General features: G+C 46.7%; 1 protein-coding gene across 5 annotated transcripts in view; it reads left to right on the top strand.

Annotated features, from left to right (window-relative positions):
- Positions 1-974: 974 nt before the first annotated feature.
- The window catches only part of kcnh7 (potassium channel, voltage gated eag related subfamily H, member 7), a 52,873-nt gene continuing 32,763 nt past the window's right edge, over positions 975-21,084 (top strand). For 3 of the 5 annotated variants that reach the window (XM_058402913.1, XM_058402912.1, XM_058402914.1), the window contains exons 1-2: positions 976-1,545; positions 2,752-2,982. In XM_058402913.1, the coding sequence (XP_058258896.1) occupies positions 1,470-1,545; positions 2,752-2,982 (307 nt within the window). In that variant the 5' untranslated portion in view covers positions 976-1,469. Of the gene's footprint in view, positions 1,546-2,751; positions 2,983-21,084 lie in introns of all 5 variants that reach the window. The other 2 variants (XM_058402910.1, XM_058402911.1) reach the window with 1 other exon arrangement.

The following is a 21,084-nucleotide window of genomic DNA, read 5'->3' on the forward strand; positions in this document are numbered from 1 at the left end:
ATCCCAGGGGCACTGGGAGTGTGGTGGGAATACACACTGAATCCATCACTCATTAACATTTAGGGCTAATTGAGCCTAGCTGATTGACCGACCAGCATGTTTTTGTAGATTATATGAAATCAGAGAACCTGCAGGAAATGAAACTCCACATGAGCTCAGGATCGAACCATGCCATACTGTATAATAAGTGCTTTAAGGGACAGTTCATAAAATCTAATTGCCACAATCTAATTTAAAAACCACAGCCTTCAGCTCAGGGGTCCACGGTTCGATCTCGAGCTCGGATTTCGGACTGTTCAGCGTGTATTCCCACCAGAGTACCTGGGATTGTCTCCGGTTCCTCTGCCACCCTGACCTCGGATAAAGCCCTGAATGAATAAGGACATTTTTAAGTTGTCTTTATTTATCACTGCACAGTGAAATTCTTTCTTCACATATCCCATCCTTGGGGGTTGGGGTCAGACCGCAGGGTCAGCCATGATGCATGGAGCAGGGTGGGGCAGGGGCCTTGCTCAAGGGCCAAACACTGGCAGCTTGGAAGTGCTGGGGCCCGAACCACGATCTTCCAGTCAACGACTTATTGACCAGAACATTCTCCCCAGGGCTTGGTGTTGTATTGTCTCATGATTGCATGAGTGCATTGCGCGTGCACTTAAAAAATCCAATTTTGCGTCTTTGAGTTAATTATAGAAACTTGTTTCTCACGAATTTCTCCAACTCGTTTAATACCAATTCAGTGGACGCTTAGAGCTATACCGTTATATACCGATATACTAATATATCCGACCGGACTAATTCGTTTAACTACATCCGTCCTCTCGGCGTGTCACTGATACGCCCGAAGGTTGGAGTGAGAGAGAGAGAGAGAGAGAGAGAGAGAGAGAGAGAGAGAGAGCAAAAAAAGAGAAAAGGCCCACGTGCTCCAGGCTGTTGGACGCTGTTGTCTCAGATACCGTTTCCTCGCGCACGACCGTACAGCGGACCGACGTCACTGGTTGTCAGCTGCTGACTCGCGCGCGCGCGCGGCTACATCCACTGCCGTGCTGATCAGTCCTGCGCGCGTCGGTGCTATGAGCGGGACGTGCGGGTTTGACATGCGGTGCATACGCCGTTTCGCCTCTTCCACGCGCGCCCTTCGCTCGGTGATGTGCGCGCCAACGCGCCCGCACTCACGGCTGCGTGCTGCCCCGGTTTCTTGCGTACGAACGACGAAGACACGCGGGAAAGACGAGCCGTGAAAAAAAGAAAAAAAAAATCGGAGACGCGCGCACAAAGGACACACACGAAATTCCGCCGGAATGACGACTTGTGACGGAGGTCCTCGTGCGTCCGCGCGCCGTCGCTCGTAACACACACACACACACTTACAGACACATACACACACACACACACTTACAGACACATACACACACACACACACACACAGAGAGCCTCGTTTGGCTTCCTTTTGGATTTCGCACGCGATCATCATGCCGGTGCGGCGGGGTCACGTCGCGCCGCAAAACACCTTCCTGGGGATCATTATCCGTAAATTCGAGGGTCAGAGTAAGTGTCATGCCATGTTTCCTTTACCGAGCAGTTTTTGTCACTCAGTCGGTGTCACGCGCTGCACAGATGACCTCCAATCCTGTGTTGTGATTTACGGAGTCGTTTAAGAAATAGTGTGTGTCATATTTTCCGGTGAAAGTCAATCTGTGGCTTTATAAGGCTAGTTTTATTCATCTGACCCTTTCACACGCTTGCATCCACATGCTTTACTCTGTCACGCTGTTCTGTTGGAATATTGACTGCTGTTTCGATTCATTTTACTGTTTACAAACGTAGCCACGCGCAATAACGCAAAAAAAGCCGCCCGCATTCCCTGGCGCGCAAAAACAATTACTCTAGCTCTAAAATACTGACCAGTCAGCAATCTGCACATTTCATGTTATTGCTTTCCTTTTGTTTGCATAATCTGCATGCACGTGACCTAATTTGACTGATAATTAGCTAGCTCGTGGTGTTCTGGTTTATTAACGGATGCAAAATAATGAATTGAATGTTGATTAATGGTTTATAAAAACAAAACAAACGCCATTGTGTTCACACCTGCATCTGGAGTCTGAGGAAAGTTATCCTATTCAGAATTAAATGCATTCAAAACAGACTCAAATCCAACCAGGAGAGAGCTGAGATGCTTCATGATCAGTCTCTGTATCTTTAATAGGATGATATTGATGCCATTTTTTGTTTATTTAATTCATGAAGAATTCATGTTTACATATTTTTCTGTGTATTAAATATTAGCTAAATATTACCAAAGACAAATACTATTAACCTATTCATTAATCTATTTATTTATTTATTTATTTATTTATTTATTTATTTATTTATTTATTTATTTATTTATTTATTTATTTATTATTTCAGTTATATTGTTAAAACTCCAATATGATGCCATGGTGCATTCATTTGCACTTTATTTAAAAAATTTTATACAAAATAAATAATGAGGTTGAGTGTCTAAGGCTGCCTGAAAGCCATACTTACCATACTTATTTCCATAGATTTATATAGATTTATACTGATTTATATATACATATATATATATATAATATCTCCACGATTAAACATATACCAGGTGCTGGAATATGGACCCAGGCATTAATGTGTAGGGTTAATAGGGTTCAGGATCTTGTCAGATGGTGTTAATGAGTCTTCATTCCACTATTAACACCTTTCTTTTTTTCTTTCCTGTCTGCCTCTCCACAGATAAGAAGTTCGTGATAGCAAATGCCCGGGTGCAAAACTGCGCCATCATCTTCTGCAACGACGGCTTCTGCGAAATGACGGGCTTCTCACGGCCAGACATCATGCAGAAGCCGTGCACGTGCGACTTCCTGCACGGCCAGCTGACCAAGCGGCACGCCGTGGCACAGATAGCGCAGGCCCTGCTCGGCTCGGAGGAGAGGAAAGTGGAGATCACCTACCACCGCAAGGATGGTGAGTGCAAGGGGGCTTCATGCGCACGTGAATCTGCCAACTGTTTGGGTTTGGATTTTTCAGAAACGTGTTTAGACAAGATCTGAAAGACCTGTATGATCCACACTTTTGAGGTTTGGCCCCACTTCCCTATGTGGTTTAAAATAAATAGAGACTGTACATAAAAGACTATATATCTTCTTTATTAAAGACGCTTTAGTGGTCTAAAAAATCCTCAGAGTGATCTTTTTATTTTTATTTAGACATTAAAGATGACCTATAACACTGCAGCAGTAAGGAAAGAACGTTAATGCTTGGAGAAAATATTGGAATATTTTACTAAAGCAGAATTTATATCTATATTTTTGATCTATGTCTTTGTAGCGATGTAGAAAATAAGGAGAAACATGTTTGATAAATATGGGAATAGACTTAAGTGACTAAAGTGTTATGTAATATCTTAGATATAATAATGTTAAAATCATTAACATACATTGTCATAGCTGGTGTGAGCAATTCACATATTCTTTTAGGTATTCTTTAAGATAAGATAAGATAAGATAAGATAAGATAAAAAAATTTTTTACCCCGAAGGAAATTCTTTAAAGAAATAAAAACAATGAGGGTGATACAGAGAGCAAGTTTTTGTCCTCTGCTTCTGTGTCACTGTCCTACTATAAGTACAGTATATGTGTAAGTAAGGAATATGAGCAGTAAAGTAACGCATAACGCTGCGTCCTTTAAATTCTGCAGCCAGAGAAAAACAGACGGATCGATAGAGACGGATGGATCGTAGTTAGGCAGAAGCGTTTGTCCCGGCTCAGCCACCTTATCTCCGTCCCTTATCTCCATTTGACAACACGACAGCACGCACAGGAGGGGAATTTTAAAGCTCCCGGAGATGACCTCGAAGCGATCGCATGTTTCGGACAAATGAGAATAGAGAGGATTGTGTAAGAAAAGCAGCGTGACCCGAGCCAGGGTCTAAATAAAAAGCTCCTCTGCCATGCACGTGTGTCTAAGTATATGCGCATACCCATAAAGCAGAGTCCGTGCGTGTTATGGAAAGTCACACCTGTGGTAATTAACACGTGTCCGTCAGCGTCGAGGGTGTCAGGTGGCACAGCGGAGGCTGAAGGTCAGGCCAGGGCCATGCCAACACCGGCTTCACCCAGACGGCCACGGCTCATGAGTCAGCGCTCGAATGAATGGACCCATGCCATAATCAGGTGCGGAAAGTAGGGAGCTGATGAATGAGGAAGGGACGTGTGCCATCTGCTCTAATCCGACATTATTTTCCCTGTCGTCCCAACAGGCTGTGTACTGTTTAATGTCACTATATTGATATGAATTGCTTATTGCTCGAATTCGGTGATGGATGCGGCCATATTTGAGTCACTCTATGAACTGATCATGTTCTGGAGGTCATGGATTTTTTGAAGAATGTTCACCTAATCTTCACCTTTCTCAAGCTGAAACCAGACAACTTTACTTCAGAAAGGAAAACACACAACTTATAGACGCTGATATGAAAATGTAAAATAACAATTGAGGGACAAGAATGGTGATTTTCATGTTTTTTTATTTTGTCCTTCGCTCCGTTATAAATGTACTCCTATGGGAGGAGTGGCCGCAAGGTGCGCAGAATGTGGTCACTCTTAAAAAAAAGTGCTGGCGCAGCCGTTTCGTTCGGTCACTGCGGAGCTTCCAAAGTTAAAAAAAAACAAAAAAAGAGAGAGAGAAAACTTTTCTAGAAAAGCGCAGAAAGACGCCAATAGCTCTTTTTTTTTAACCCTCACGAACGATCGGATGGCACCAAATCTTGCTAGCGAGCATGTATTAGGGAAAACGAGTCCCAGTATTCCGGATGTTGCATTGTAGCTAAATATAACGTGTGTATTTTGGTAATATTTGCCCTTTTTGTGACGTGACTTTGCCACGTTAACCACGTCTGCATGCAGTTGAGTCACGCGAGCGGGTCAAATGCTCTGGATTTTGTTTCTAAAGCTACAGCAAAAGCAAACAGACTCTTATTTGCCAGTGACACCAATTTTATTTCATCTGCATTGCTGGTAATAATCAATCACATTTACATAGCATAGCAAGCTCGGCTTAACTGATGAGGACTGGTGAGAGTGTGTGTGTGTGTGTGTGTGTGTGTTTTTGTGTGTGTGTCTGTGTGTTGCATGAGCTACTGTTTTGTTTTTTTGTTTTTTTTAATATCCGCACAAAATATGATCCATCCAGCTGGATGTCTGCCACGTGTGATGTGAAAGCCACCTAAGAAGAACAAATAAAGGGTTTTAGTGCAGCTATGAAAGAGAAAATGGAAGAGCAGCCCAGAAGAGATTTCCACTCTACAGGGATGGTTTTGATGACCATCCTTTAAATCTTTATGGAAACGTCCGGACATGCCGACGATGTGCCAATTACTAAAATGTGGACTTTTATGGCTGGAGTTTGATGTTCGTCCAGAGTTTTATGTCATAAATATATGATATTCTGACAGGCGATGGCAGGAACGTGTTAGATTTCATGCTGATGTTAATGTGTGACACTGCATAATAGCACCCAAGGGGAGTGGGTAAGTTAAGGAAGTAAACGGAGAGAGCCCAGGACTCATCCCTCTGGGAAACGCTACTGCGCTACAGTAGAGCTGACGTATCCCTGTGGCTAAGATCGGCTCTAAACCAAGAACCAGGCAAAACGGCAGGTTTAAGACCAAAACACAGAGCTTTCGCAAATTAATGTTAAAAGTTTCTGGATAGGAAGACCTTCTGTGTTCCGTACACAATGTTTAGCCATGATACAGCACCTCTGGAGCAGGGTGGGGTATGGGGGCCTTGCTCAAGGGTTCAACGGTGGCAACTTGGCAGTATTGGGGGAATCTTCCCGTCAACAAGCCAGCGCTTTAACCACTTGAGCTACCATTTGTTCAACATTTGTACCAAAAATACGCAGCCAGACACGTCCCGATATACATATTGTCCATCATGATTATTACTTAAACAGTTTAAAGAACTAATTTTTTTTTTATATCAGAACCACTGTGTCACTGGTGCCATTTAAGCTAGCGCAGGATCCGGAGCAGATATCACATGGAAGATTTCTCAGTAAGCATGTCTGTCATGTTCTCACAGGAGCCCGGTCTACTCAAACAGGATTATAGGATTGTATCAGTCGAGAAAGATACATGCGATGTGCTCAAATTAGGCCCAAATAAGGTACCCAGGATGACAGCTGTCTTCTGCTGCCTTCCAAAAGTGACAGCCTTTATCTTTTATACCCATGCAAATGCTAACCAGAAGTGCTGTGTGCCTGGGCTGCTGCCTCCCAAACAAAACAGATGGCTAGTGACAATATCGTCAAGCATGCTCGGAAATATATTTTATCTGCTGGAATATTGGGTTTTTTATTGACTACAACCAAGTAGGAGAAGCACAACTAGTTCATAGCATATTATACTAGGATGCATGATATGTATCAGGGTGTACAGGTTACATGGTGTACGTTATTAATAGCGTGATACGTTGATGTCTAGAAAAATGTTAAAGTTTAAGATAAAATGGAACAATATGTTTATTAAAGATTCGCTGTGGCAGAGTTCAGAAGTTCTGAACACACAGACGTGTGCATTGACCGAATCATGGAGATCCAATGAGTTTGTGAAGAGCTAGTCTGAAGCTTGTGGCTAGAAACGCGTACACGAGATATCAGAGGCGTGATTTAGCGAAGTTGAGCGTCTGAAGCTGCTACGAGATCTTCGTGCGGTACGACACTGTGAGGCACCTCATCCGCTTAAAATAATTCCTCAGCTGCACCCGAGCACCTCTCAGAAACAAACCTACGGGCTTTTCAGTCTCCTTCTGTAAATACCACTCAAGCCTCTGTTTGGCTTGAAAAGGCTGCCGGCTTTTAAAATAAATATGAAGAAAAATATCCCCAGACTGGAGACTCCATTGATTTGTATCAGATGCTCAACTTACACAGCAGTGCGCTCAGTACATCCAGTGCACCTAGCACTCCACCCTGAGGCACTCCTCACACCTTCTAACTACTTCTCCAAGGACTCTCTGCTATTTACAAACCTCTCAATTCTCAGTGGTCCAGAGAAATCACCAGGCTTTCCATCGTGCCTTCCAAACACACCTTACCTTCCACCCTGCGAACCTAATAACAAAATAAAACATAATGCAAAAGGAAATTTCAAAAAGTAATTGCTATTCACATATCCCATCCCTGGGGGTTGGGGTCAGAGAGCAGGATGGAGCGCCCTGAGCAGGTGGGGGTGGGGGACTCAATGGTAGCAGCTTGTCAGTGTTGGGGCTTGAACCCCGATCTTCTCCCCGAAATTTAAAAAAGTAATTGCTAAGCTAGTGTTTCTTCCTATATGTCACAAAAACAATGGAAGTGTTAGCTCCCAGAGACGGTCAGCCGACGTATCGGTCAGATATCAAGTGATCAGTGCCTGTCAGAAAACGTAGCATCTGCAGCTTTAAAAAGTTTATCCCATTTTCTTGTCCTAAACAGACCTTAGCAGCTGGTGTTATCTTCCTTCTGTGTCCTGAGCAGAGCATCAAAACAGATAACACTGCGCTAGACTTCCACTCGTGGAAGGTCTGTACATGAAAACATGAAATGAAGAAACACCGTGTTGTTGTTTCGAAGTGCTTCTGATGTGTCTTCTGTGCTGTCAAGCAGATAAAGCCATGAAAGTCTCAGCTTGCAAAACGTAACAGGGGTTTAGATTAGAAAATGATGTAGCACGCTGTGTATCCGCGCAGCTAAACTGTACAAAAACTCCGCTGCTTTTCACTACAGATCACATGCACTTGAAGTTTATGGAATTTTATTACAATCCTGACCTGTAATCAAAGTTCCTCAGTTTTCTTGAACTATTTAGTAGTTTAAGAGCTAAATCCTAATGCTAGCAACTAGCAGCTACAGCGATTCACAACTTCTGTTTACATGTAAACAACACGTGTGGCATATTTCTGGCCACACCCACTTCTTTCACAGTCCTCTTAGCCATAAGGCGATAATATGGTCAATAGGCTGAACAAGAGGACCATCGCATATTATACACAATATATACACGATCAGGCATTACATTATGACCACCTGCCTAATATTGTGTTGGTCCCCCGTTTGCTGCCCTTTTGCTACACCAAAGAGTCTGCTTGTAAACAGATAGGAGCATGCACGTGCACACACACACACACACACACACATATCTTAATTGGTATTTTGCTCCACAGATGATTGGCACATATACACTGTTCTTTATTTAGAATTTATAGTACTGCAGAGAGCGCTGTTATTTCCCAACTGCTGGCCAAAAGCTCACACCGTTCAACAGCAACGCAATTACCTTCCATTACCAGGAAATGTTATAATCTTAGTTATTCACAGTGTGGCTCTGCTTTATGCCGAGCCTGAGAACGGTGTCGTACTGAATAGTGCATGTGCTTTAAATGAGAGAATTACTAATCATGGCTTTTGTCCCCTGAACAGAATCGTATCCGCCTCCATTTTACTAGGCACACGATGATGATGACGATGATGATGATGATAAAACCCTTTTCTCAGCGTTTGCGCTTAAGGTCTGCAAACCCGTTTCTCTGAACACAACCTGAATCCTGTTTGCTTCTGAATAAAAAAGTGTGAACGAGGGAGATCCCGGATACTATAACAAATCTGACACTGTATCCAGGTCATGCAGCCTGACAACCTGTTTGCATGATTAATGAGCTTTATTCACAAGCAAATTAAGCCGCCGGTTAGCAGGCTGCTCGGCTGCTCGGCAGGTCGCCCGTCGTGACGTGTGATTGGCTGAAAGGCTACACACAGCTGTGACATCGCCGTTCGCACCGAGAGCCCAAAGAAGCGTGTGTGAGGACCGGGTCATAAAAATGCCATTTTCTAATGTGCTTAGCAGGTGTGAAGAGCTGGTGCATGTAATTTAGCACTTTAGCATTTGTGTGTGTGTGTGTATATGTGTGTGTGTGTGTGTGTTTAGCAATTTACTTTAATTTAGCAAAAGGTCTTCTCCTGACACTGTCTAACTCAATAATTCATTATTTGTATATTTAGCACATGTGTAATTGCTCACATTCACAGTTTCCTTTGCACTTTCATTAGCTTTCCTGTTCACTTTACTTTCACCTTCATATCTGGAAGTTTCTGGAAGGAGTCTCCGTCATAAGCAACACCGTAAAGTCTTTAGTTTTCCATCTTCAGATGATTTACTCTTCCTGGTTTCTTGCTAACATGACAACAAGGGAAAGTAACTTAAATGTTTCAGACAAAAGTGATGTGTGTGTGTGTGTGTGTGTGTGTGTGTGTGCAAGGAATAACACACACCAGACCGAGGCTGTCGTCGTGATACAGTATGGAGCACAGAGAGTACCGCTAACTGTCCTCATAGTATTATTTTCCTTTAGCGTCATGTTCTGGAAGATTTAATCTTATGGAATGTCTGCGAGTCAGGTTAGTTCCCACATTATACAGTATCTACAATAAACAGTTCACTCACCAGTCCTTTGCTACATCAACAAACAACATGTTTTTCTGTATTATTACTATGAGATTGCGTGCCTTACAAGTCCTCGTGTATGAGCCGTTGCTATAGAAACCATAATCTATTAGGAAAAAAGAGCATGTTAGCGTTATGTCCAGAATTACTGTCTGACCCGTGCTGGGGGTTTTTTTCCAAGATTCGGGAATTCGGCCATGTTGTGCTCTCTTCTGTGCCTTCTACAGTTTCTCATTGAAAAGAAAGGCTGGACAGGCCACGCCCACAAGCGTCAGTTGTAGCCAACGCTAAAATATCCACTAAACATTCACAATCAACACAATACTAGATACTTTAATCAGTATCCTATGTTGCATCACATATAAATCATTACACTATTCCCGGCAACTTTTTCACGGTCATTTTTCGACTAAACTCTAGCTGGTAAACAGTGACGTTTTGAGTAGCGTTCAGCGATCAGCAAAAAGCCGCGGCGCTGAAATCAGCTACAGAAAGTCTGAGATGAGAACATAATGTAACCCAGGGAGAACTTCTCTGTCTCTGGCCCTGTGGGTAGTGCCACCTCCTCCCCGAGGAGTCCACAGTGTCCTCAGAGAGAGAGAGAAAGCGCAAGAGACAGCGTGTGTGTGTGTGTGTGTGTGTGTGTGTGTTAACTGGTGACTCAGAAAGGAATGTATTTATAGCTCGTGTGCTGCTCTTGGCAGGTGTAAACTTGAAAGAAGCTCCATAGTTCAGTTTCTCTCTCTCTCTCTCTCTCTCTCTCTCTCTCGCTCTCTTTCTCTTTCTCTTTTTCTTCCATTTCGAGACACATGCTGCGCAAATAAACTGTTAACACAACAGTAACGCTGCAGCGATCTGCCCCAGCACAAACAAAGCTCCCACATCAACAGAGCGTTTTCAGTCTTTAGCTAACGCTAACAGTTCATAGGACTCAGGCTATGATGAGACACAATGCCTCTGCAGCTGCCTGCGAGACCCTGGTCCTCATCCACAGTTGGAGGGAATCTCCATCCATCTGCTCCTCCTAACCCACCTGTCCCCTGTGCTTTATTACTCAGCTAGCGAGCAGCTCCTGGTTTCTCTTCGCTCCAGGGATGTGACCGGAATAAGCAGTTCCCTGATAATAATGCTGTCAAATGTGTCGGGGGTTCAACGCCGGGAATCGGTCTGTCCCTGACTTTTTGTGAAAACATACAGAAAAGCATACTTCTGCACTTTAAATATCCAAAGGCTTTTTTTACAGCTATACCTGAATGTAATGATTTGAATAAATGGTAGTTTTTAAGGGGGGAAAAATGTTTTCTAAAGCGTATCTATAGCTGATCTAGGAAAGACACAAGAAAAGACAGAAAGAGACAGGCACAGAGTGATGGAGAGAGAGTGAGTGAGTGAGTAAAGGAGTGAGTGAAGGTGTGAGTGAGTCAATTAGAGAGGGAGTGAGTGAGTAAAGGAGAGAGTAAGTGAATGAGTCAATTAGAGAGGGAGTGAGTGAGTAAAGAAGAGAGTGAGTCTATTAGAGAGTGAGTGAGTAAAGGAGTAACTGAAGGAGTGAGTCAGTTAGATAGTGAGTGAGGGAATGAGTGAGTAAATAAGTGAATTACTAAATAATTGAGTGAGTAAAAGAGTATGAGGTTTGATAAATGAATGACTGAGTGAGTGAATTACTTACTGAATGAGTGAGTGTGTGAGTGAGTGTGTGAGTGTGTGAGTGAGTGAGTGTGTGAGTGTGTGAGTGAGTGAGTGTGTGAGTGTGTGAGTGAGTGAGTGAGTGAGTGAGTCGGTGAGTGTGTGAGTGAGTCGGTGAGTGTGTGAGTGAGTCGGTGAGTGTGTGAGTGAGTGTGTGTGTGTGAGTGTGTCGGTGAGTGTGTGAGTGAGTGTGTGTGTGTGAGTGAGTGAGTCGGTGAGTGTGTGTGTGAGTGAGTGAGTGAGTGAGTCGGTGAGTGAGTCGGTGAGTGAGTGTGTGAGTGAGTCGGTGAGTGAGTGAGTGTGTGTGTGTGAGTGAGTGAGTGTGTGTGTGTGTGAGTGAGTGTGTGTGTGAGTGAGTGAGTGAGTGAGTCGGTGAGTGTGTGAGTGTGTGTGTGAGTCGGTGAGTGAGTGAGTCGGTGAGTGAGTGAGTCGGTGAGTGAGTGAGTCGGTGAGTGAGTGAGTCGGTGAGTGTGTGTGTGAGTGAGTGTGTGAGTGAGTGTGTGAGTGAGTGAGTCGGTGAGTGTGTGAGTGTGTGTGTGAGTGAGTGAGTCGGTGAGTGTGTGTGTGAGTGAGTGAGTGAGTCGGTGAGTGAGTGAGTCGGTGAGTGAGTGAGTCGGTGAGTGAGTGAGTCGGTGAGTGAGTGAGTCGGTGAGTGAGTGAGTGAGTGAGTGAGTGAGTGAGTGAGTGAGTGAGTGAGTGAGTGAGTGAGTGAGTCGGTGAGTGAGTGAGTGAGTGAGTGTGTGTGTGAGTGAGTGTGTGTGTGTGTGAGTGTATGAGTGTGTGAGGGAGTGAGTCAGTGAGTGAGTGAGTGTGTGTGTGAGTGTGTGTGTGAGTGAGTGTGTGTGTGAGTGTGTGTGTGAGTGTATGAGTGTGTGAGGGAGTGAGTGAGTGAGTGTGTGTGTGAGTGTGTGTGTGTGTGAGTGTGTGTGTGAGTGTGTGTGTGAGTGTGTGTGTGAGTGAGTGAGTCGGTGAGTGAGTGAGTCGGTGAGTGAGTGAGTGAATTACTTACTGAATGAGTGAGTGTGTGAGTGAGTGTGTGAGTGTGTGAGTCGGTGAGTGTGTGAGTCGGTGAGTGTGTGAGTGAGTGAGTGAGTCGGTGAGTGTGTGAGTGAGTGAGTGAGTCGGTGAGTGTGTGAGTGAGTCGGTGTGTGAGTGAGTCGGTGTGTGAGTGAGTCAGTGAGTGAGTGAGTCGGTGAGTGAGTGAGTGTGTGAGTGAGTCGGTGAGTGAGTGAGTCGGTGAGTGAGTGAGTCGGTGAGCGAGTGAGTGAGTGAGTCGGTGAGCGAGTGAGTGAGTGAGTCGGTGAGTGTGTGAGTCAGTGAGTGTGTGAGTGAGTGAGTGTGTGAGTGAGTGTGTGAGTGAGTGTGTGAGTGAGTTGGTGAGTGAGTGAGTCGGTGAGTGTGTGAGTGAGTCGGTGAGTGTGTGAGTGAGTTGGTGAGTGAGTGAGTCGGTGAGTCGGTGAGTGTGTGAGTGAGTCGGTGAGTGTGTGAGTGTGTGAGTGTGTGAGTGAGTGAGTGAGTCGGTGAGTGTGTGAGTGTGTGAGTGAGTCGGTGAGTGAGTGAGTCGGTGAGTGAGTCGGTGAGTGTGTGAGTGAGTGAGTCGGTGAGTGAGTGAGTCAGTGAGTCAGTGAGTGAGTCAGTGAGTCGGTGAGTGAGTCGGTGAGTGAGTGAGTCGGTGAGTGAGTGAGTGAGTGAGTGTGTGAGTGAGTGTGTGAGTGTGTGAGTGTGTGAGTGTGTGAGTGTGTGAGTGTGTGAGTGTGTGAGTGTGTGAGTGAGTGAGTGAGTGAGTCGGTGAGTGTGTGAGTGAGTCGGTGAGTGTGTGAGTGAGTCGGTGAGTGTGTGAGTGAGTGTGTGTGTGTGAGTGTGTCGGTGAGTGTGTGAGTGAGTGTGTGTGTGTGAGTGAGTGAGTCGGTGAGTGTGTGTGTGAGTGAGTGAGTGAGTGAGTCGGTGAGTGAGTCGGTGAGTGAGTGTGTGAGTGAGTCGGTGAGTGAGTGAGTGTGTGTGTGTGAGTGAGTGAGTGTGTGTGTGTGTGAGTGAGTGTGTGTGTGAGTGAGTGAGTGAGTGAGTCGGTGAGTGTGTGAGTGTGTGTGTGTGAGTCGGTGAGTGAGTGAGTCGGTGAGTGAGTGAGTCGGTGAGTGAGTGAGTCGGTGAGTGAGTGAGTCGGTGAGTGAGTGAGTCGGTGAGTGTGTGTGTGAGTGAGTGTGTGAGTGAGTGAGTCGGTGAGTGTGTGAGTGTGTGTGTGAGTGAGTGAGTCGGTGAGTGTGTGTGTGAGTGAGTGAGTGAGTCGGTGAGTGAGTGAGTCGGTGAGTGAGTGAGTCAGTGAGTGAGTGAGTCGGTGAGTGAGTGAGTCGGTGAGTGAGTGAGTCGGTGAGTGAGTGAGTGTGTGTGAGTGAGTGAGTGAGTGAGTGAGTGAGTCGGTGAGTGTGTGAGTGAGTGTGTGTGTGAGTGAGTGTGTGTGTGAGTGAGTGTGTGTGTGAGTGTATGAGTGTGTGAGGGAGTGAGTGAGTGAGTGAGTCGGTGAGTGTGTGAGTGAGTGTGTGTGTGAGTGAGTGTGTGTGTGAGTGAGTGTGTGTGTGAGTGTATGAGTGTGTGAGGGAGTGAGTGAGTGAGTGTGTGTGTGAGTGTGTGTGTGAGTGTGTGTGTGAGTGTGTGTGTGAGTATGTGTGTGAGTGAGTGAGTCGGTGAGTGAGTGAGTCGGTGAGTGAGTGAGTGAATTACTTACTGAATGAGTGAGTGTGTGAGTGAGTGTGTGAGTGTGTGAGTCGGTGAGTGTGTGAGTCGGTGAGTGTGTGAGTGAGTGAGTGAGTCGGTGAGTGTGTGAGTGAGTCGGTGTGTGAGTGAGTCGGTGTGTGAGTGAGTCAGTGAGTGAGTGAGTCGGTGAGTGAGTGAGTGTGTGAGTGAGTCGGTGAGTGAGTGAGTCGGTGAGTGAGTGAGTCGGTGAGCGAGTGAGTGAGTGAGTCGGTGAGCGAGTGAGTGAGTGAGTCGGTGAGTGTGTGAGTCAGTGAGTGTGTGAGTGAGTGAGTGTGTGAGTGAGTGTGTGAGTGAGTGTGTGAGTGAGTGTGTGAGTGAGTGAGTCGGTGAGTGTGTGAGTGAGTCGGTGAGTGTGTGAGTGAGTTGGTGAGTGAGTGAGTCGGTGAGTCGGTGAGTGTGTGAGTGAGTCGGTGAGTGTGTGAGTGTGTGAGTGTGTGAGTGAGTGAGTGAGTCGGTGAGTGTGTGAGTGTGTGAGTGAGTCGGTGAGTGAGTGAGTCGGTGAGTGAGTCGGTGAGTGTGTGAGTGAGTGAGTCGGTGAGTGAGTGAGTCAGTGAGTCAGTGAGTGAGTCAGTGAGTCGGTGAGTGAGTCGGTGAGTGAGTGAGTCGGTGAGTGAGTGAGTCGGTGAGTGAGTGAGTCGGTGAGTGTGTGAGTGAGTGAGTCGGTGAGTGAGTGAGTCGGTGAGTGTGTGAGTGAGTCGGTGAGTGTGTGAGTGTGTGAGTGTGAGTGTGTGAGTGAGTGTGTGAGTGAGTGTGAGTGTGTGTGTGTGAGTGAGTGTGTGAGTGAATGAGTCTGTGAGTGAGTGAGTCAGTGAGTGAGTGAGTCGGTGAGTGAGTGAGTGAGTGAGTGAGTGAGTCGGTGAGTGAGTGAGTGAGTGAGTCGGTGAGTGAGTGAGTCGGTGAGTGAGTGAGTCGGTGAGTGAGTGAGTCGGTGAGTGAGTGAGTGAGTGAGTCGGTGAGTGAGTGAGTGAGTGAGTCGGTGAGTGAGTGAGTGAGTGTGTGAGTGAGTGAGTGAGTGAGTGAGTGAGTGAGTGTGTGAGTGAGTGAGTGAGTGTGTGTGTGAGTCGGTGAGTGAGTGAGTCGGTGAGTGAGTGAGTCGGTGAGTGAGTGAGTCGGTGAGTGAGTGAGTGATTGTGTGTGTGAGTGTGTGAGTGAGTGAGTGAGTGAGTGTGTGAGTGTGTGATTGTGTGTGTGTGTGAGTGTGTGTGTGAGTTGGTGAGTGAGTGAGTCGGTGAGTGAGTGAGTCGGTGAGTGAGTGAGTCGGTGAGTGAGTGAGTGTGTGAGTCGGTGAGTGAGTGAGTCGGTGAGTGAGTGAGTCGGTGAGTGAGTGAGTCGGTGAGTGAGTGAGTCGGTGAGTGAGTGAGTCGGTGAGTGAGTGAGTCGGTGAGTGTGTGAGTGAGTCGGTGAGTGTGTGAGTGAGTCGGTGAGTGAGTGAGTCGGTGAGTGTGTGAGTGAGTCGGTGAGTGTGTGAGTGAGTGAGTGAGTCGGTGAGTGAGTGAGTCGGTGAGTGAGTGAGTCGGTGAGTGTGTGAGTGAGTGAGTCGGTGTGTGAGTGAGTCGGTGAGTGAGTGAGTCGGTGAGTGTGTGAGTGAGTCGGTGAGTGTGTGAGTGAGTGAGTGTGTGAGTGAGTGAGTGAGTGTGTGTGTGAGTGAGTGTGTGAGTGAGTGAGTGAGTCGGTGAGTGTGTGAGTGAGTGAGTGTGTGAGTGAGTCGGTGAGTGTGTGAGTGAGTGAGTCGGTGAGTGTGTGAGTGTGTGAGTGAGTGAGTGAGTCGGTGAGTGTGTGAGTGAGTGAGTGAGTCGGTGAGTGAGTGAGTCGGTGAGTGAGTGAGTCGGTGAGTGTGTGAGTGAGTGAGTCGGTGTGTGAGGGGGTCGGTGAGTGAGTGGGTCGGTGAGTGTGTGAGTGAGTGAGTCGGTGTGTGAGTGAGTCGGTGAGTGAGTGAGTCGGTGAGTGTGTGAGTGAGTCGGTGAGTGTGTGAGTGAGTGAGTGAGTGGTGAGTGGTGAGTGGTGGTGAGTGAGTGTGGAGTGAGTGGTCGGTGAGTGAGTGAGGTGAGTGTGGTTGGAGTGGTCGGTGGTGAGTGAGTGGTGAGTGTGAGTGGTGAGTGGTGGTGAGTGGCGGTGAGTGGTGAGTGGTGGTGAGTGTGGTGTGTGGTGGTGGTGAGTGGTGTGAGTGAGTGTGTGGTGGTGGTGGTGAGTGGAGTGGTGAGTGTGTGAGTGAGTCGGTGAGTGGTGGTGAGTGGTGGTGGTGTGTGAGTGTGTGAGTGGAGTCGGTGGTGGTGAGTGAGTCGGTGAGTGAGGTGGTGAGTGAGTGATGAGTCGGTGGTCGGTGGAGTGGTCGGTGAGTGGTGGTGAGTGAGTGAGTGAGTCGGTGAGTGAGTGAGTGAGTGTGTGAGTGAGTGAGTGAGTGAGTCGGTGAGTGAGTGAGTCGGTGAGTGAGTGAGTCGGTGAGTGAGTGAGTCGGTGAGTGTGTGAGTGAGTGAGTGTGTGAGTGAGTGAGTCGGTGAGTGAGTGAGTCGGTGAGTGTGTGAGTGAGTCGGTGAGTGTGTGAGTGAGTCGGTGAGTCGGTGAGTGTGTGAGTGAGTCGGTGAGTGTGTGAGTGAGTGAGTGAGTCGGTGAGTGAGTGAGTCGGTGAGTGAGTGAGTCGGTGAGTGAGTGAGTCGGTGAGTCGGTGAGTGAGTGAGTCGGTGAGTGTGTGAGTGAGTCGGTGAGTGAGTGAGTCGGTGAGTGTGTGAGTGAGTCGGTGAGTGAGTGTGTGAGTGAGTGAGTGAGTGAGTGAGTGAGTGAGTGAGTGTGTGAGTGAGTGTGTGAGTGTGTGTGTGAGTGAGTGAGTGTGTGAGTGTGTGTGTGAGTGAGTGAGTGAGTGAGTGAGTGTGTGAGTGTGTGTGTGAGTGTGTGAGTGAGTGTGTGAGTGTGTGAGTGAGTGTGTGAGTGAGTGAGTGAGTGAGTGTGTGTGTGAGTGAGTGTGTGAGTGAGTGAGTGAGTCGGTGAGTGTGTGAGTGAGTGAGTGTGTGAGTGAGTGAGTCGGTGAGTGTGTGAGTGAGTGAGTGTGTGAGTGAGTCGGTGAGTGAGTGAGTGAGTGTGTGAGTGAGTGTGTGAGTGAGTGAGTGAGTCGGTGAGTGTGTGAGTGAGTGAGTGAGTCGGTGAGTGAGTGAGTGAGTCGGTGAGTGAGTGAGTCGGTGAGTGAGTGAGTCGGTGAGTGTGTGAGTGAGTGAGTCGGTGAGTGAGTGAGTCGGTGAGTGAGTGAGTCGGTGAGTGTGTGAGTGAGTCGGTGAGTGAGTGAGTCGGTGAGTGAGTGAGTCGGTGAGTGAGTGAGTGAGTCGGTGAGTGTGTGAGTGTGTGAGTCGGTGAGTGTGTGAGTGAGTGAGTGAGTGAGTGAGTGTGTGTGTGAGTGTGTGAGTGAGTGAGTCGGTGAGTGTGTGAGTGAGTGTGAGTGTGTGTGTGTGTGTGAGTGAGTGAGTGAGTGAGTGAGTGAGTGAGTCTGTGAGTGAATGAGTCTGTGAGTGAGTGAGTGAGTGAGTGAGTGTGTGTGTGAGTGAGTGAGTGTGTGTGTGTGTGAGTGAGTGTGTGTGTGAGTGAGTGAGTGAGTGAGTCGGTGAGTGAGTGAGTCGGTGAGTGAGTGAGTCGGTGAGTGAGTGAGTGAGTCGGTGAGTGTGTGAGTGAGTGTGTGAGTGAGGGAGTGAGTGAGTCGGTGAGTGAGTGAGTCGGTGAGTGAGTGAGTCGGTGAGTGAGTGAGTCGGTGAGTGTGTGAGTGAGTGAGTGAGTGAGTCGGTGAGTGTGTGAGTGAGTGAGTGAGTCGGTGAGTGAGTGAGTCGGTGAGTGTGTGAGTGAGTGAGTCGGTGAGTGTGTGAGTGAGTGAGTCGGTGAGTGAGTGAGTCGGTGAGTGTGTGAGTGAGTGAGTCGGTGAGTGTGTGAGTGAGTGAGTCGGTGAGTGTGTGAGTGAGTGAGTGTGTGAGTGAGTGAGTCGGTGAGTGAGTGAGTCGGTGAGTGAGTGAGTCGGTGAGTGAGTGAGTCGGTGAGTGAGTGAGTCGGTGAGTGTGTGAGTGAGTGAGTCGGTGAGTGAGTGAGTCAGTGAGTGAGTGAGTCGGTGAGTCGGTGAGTCGGTGAGTCGGTGAGTGGGTGAGTCGGTGAGTGAGTGAGTCGGTGAGTGTGTGAGTGAGTGAGTGAGTGAGTCAGTCGGTGAGTGTGTGAGTCGGTGAGTGTGTGAGTCGGTGAGTGAGTGAGTCGGTGAGTGTGTGAGTGAGTGAGTGAGTGAGTGAGTCGGTGAGTGAGTGAGTCGGTGAGTGTGTGAGTGAGTGAGTGTGTGAGTGAGTGAGTGTGTGAGTGAGTGAGTCGGTGAGTGAGTGAGTCGGTGAGTCGGTGAGTGAGTGAGTCGGTGAGTGTGTGAGTGAGTGAGTCGGTGAGTGAGTGAGTCGGTGAGTGTGTGAGTGAGTGAGTGAGTCAGTCGGTGAATGAGTAAATTATTAAGTGAAAGAGTGACTGAATGAGTGACACTGACTCAGCATGCTGAGTGAATGAAAGGACGCTGCAGGTACTGTATCTGCTGACAGTGAAACCATGGATTAGATGCAGATTGAAACTGCACACAAACACCCCCACACATACTCTCTCTCTCTCTCTCTCTCTCTCTCTCTCACACACACACACACACACACACACACACACACCACGCTGCCTGAGCTGGGTTTAATTTCGGAACCTGCAGTCAGTCAGAGTGCTTATTACTGCCTGCCTGACATCTACACTCTCTGAGAGAGAGTGTGTGTGTGTGTGTGTGTGTGTGTCTTTGCTTGAGAGAGAGAGAAGGAGGGTAAGGAGAGAAAGAAATAGATAGAGACCTTTCTTTCTGTTCTAGTGCACTTCATCTGACCTGTCATACCACCGGTGTCCTTTAGAACCCTCACTATAGCAGTGTGTGTGTGTGTGTGTTGAATTTTATTAGAGGGATCACAGGTGATGAATTATTTATTGAATTATTACACCTTATTCACCTTCTGATCCAAACAATCTTTCTATTCAGCCTTGATTTGAACAGTATCATCTGGGCGATGTTAACCCTTTGTGAACCTGGTGACCCGTTTGTGGCCCGTCTTGACCTTGACATCTGACCCGTGTCTCGTATAACAGATAAGATAATCTCACAGATGGTGAAAGTGAGTCTCGGTAAGAGGAGAGCTTCATTGTCTTATTGTGGATATTGCCGTTCTAAATAAAGCCTCCTGATTAAATATTTAAGGGTTGTCGATTTGCTCCTGTCGGTCAGTCCAGGGGGCTTCTCTTGCCGGTGGAAGCCCTTTCTTGTTCTCCTGAAGGAAGAAATGACCCGGAAAAATGAGAGTGATGTGCCGGAGCGTGGGTGAGTGGGTGTGGTTACTGACACAAGCAGGTACCTGATTGGTTCATATGTTTTGTTAGTGCACTCTGGCTTGACTTTACATTATGGTTAGTGAGTGTTAGTGGCTTTCCTTTAAACAAACTATAAGGAATATCGGAATTTCGTTGGAACAGGGATTTCGAAAATGAGTGAGTCAATTAGAGAGTGAGTGAGTGAGCAATGAAGTGAGTGAAGGAGTGAGTGAGTCAATTTCAGAGTGAGTGAGTGAGTCAATTAGAGGGTGTGTGAGTGAATAAGTAAAGGAGAGAGTGAGTGAGTGAGTGAAGGAGTGAGTGAATCAATTTCAGAGTGAGTGAGTGAGTCAATTAGAGGGTGTGTGAGTGAATAAGTAAAGGAGAGAGTGAGTGAGTGAGTGAAGGAGTGAGTGAATCAATTTCAGAGTGAGTGAGTGAGTCAATTAGAGGGTGTGTGAGTGAATAAGTAAAGGAGAGAGTGAGTGAGTGAGTGAAGGAGTGAGTGAATCAATTTCAGAGTGAGTGAGTGAGTCAATTAGAGGGTGTGTGAGTGAATAAGTAAAGGAGAGAGTGAGTGAGTGAGTGAGAGAGTGAGTGAATCAATTAGAGAGTGAGTGAGTGAGTGAACAATGAACTGAGTAAAGGAGTGAGTGAGTCAATTACAGAGTGAGTGAGTCAATTACAGAGTGAGTGAGTAAAGGCGTGAGTGAGTCAATTAGAGAGTGAGTGAGTAAAGGAGTGGCACAGAATCCTGACCTCAACCCCATAGAACACCTTTGGGATGAATTAGAGTGGAGACTGTGAGTCAGGCCAAAACTGGGACGTCTGTCTTTACTTGCACATGAATGTAATATGGAGTTGTCCTGCACTTTGCAGCTATAACAGCTTCAACTCTTCTGGGAAGGCTTTCCACAAGGTTTAGGAGTGTGCTTATGGGAATTTTTGACCATTCCACTAGAAGTGTATTTGTGAGGTCAGGCACTGATGTTGGATGAGAAGGTCTGGCTCACAGTCTCCACTCTAATTCATCCCAAAGGTGTTCTATGGGGTTGAGGTCAGGACTCTGTGAAGTTCCTCCACACCAAACTCACTCATCCATGTCTTTATGGACCTTGCTTTGTGCACTGGTGTGCAGTCATGTTGGAACAGGAAGGGGTCATCCCCAAACTGTTCCCACAAAGCACGAAATTGTCCAAAATGTCTTGGTATGAAGCTGAAGCATTAAGAGTTCCTTTCACTGGAACTAAGGGCCCGAGCCCAACCCCTGAAAAACAACACCTGAATCCAATGGTTTGGAGGGGTGTCCCAAAACATTTAGCAAGATAGTGTATCATGGTATATTTTGTGTACCCTAAAAATGTCTACTATAACTGCGCTATATTTTTTTCCAGCAATAAAAGTTTCCTGCCTCCACTGACCACATTCTTTACTGTATGTTTCACCCATTCATTTAACATGAACAATTTCTTGCTTGGCTCATTAAGCCTTCATTATCATAATAGAGTGTGTGTGTGTGTGTGCGTGTGTGTGTGTGTGTGTGTGTTGTCCGATAATACCGCATTCAGTAGGCTATTTAATGCACTAATACCAGCACCAGCACAGCATGAAATTTAAGGATCTAAAGCAATTATTCAGCCCCATGGAGCTAAGCTCTTAAGCTTCTCTTCTGTACACACACACACACACACACATACACACACTCCATCTCACTCTAACCCACCCATACAACAGATCTTAAAGCATATAACACAACTGAATTCCAACCATTTCTCTGGCCTCATCTGTCACATCCTTTTAGTCTCCCATTTCAGCAA

The sequence above is a fragment of the Hemibagrus wyckioides genome, linkage group LG11 (genome assembly GCF_019097595.1).
Source record: "Hemibagrus wyckioides isolate EC202008001 linkage group LG11, SWU_Hwy_1.0, whole genome shotgun sequence".
NCBI classification, from domain to species: Eukaryota; Metazoa; Chordata; class Actinopteri; order Siluriformes; family Bagridae; genus Hemibagrus; species Hemibagrus wyckioides.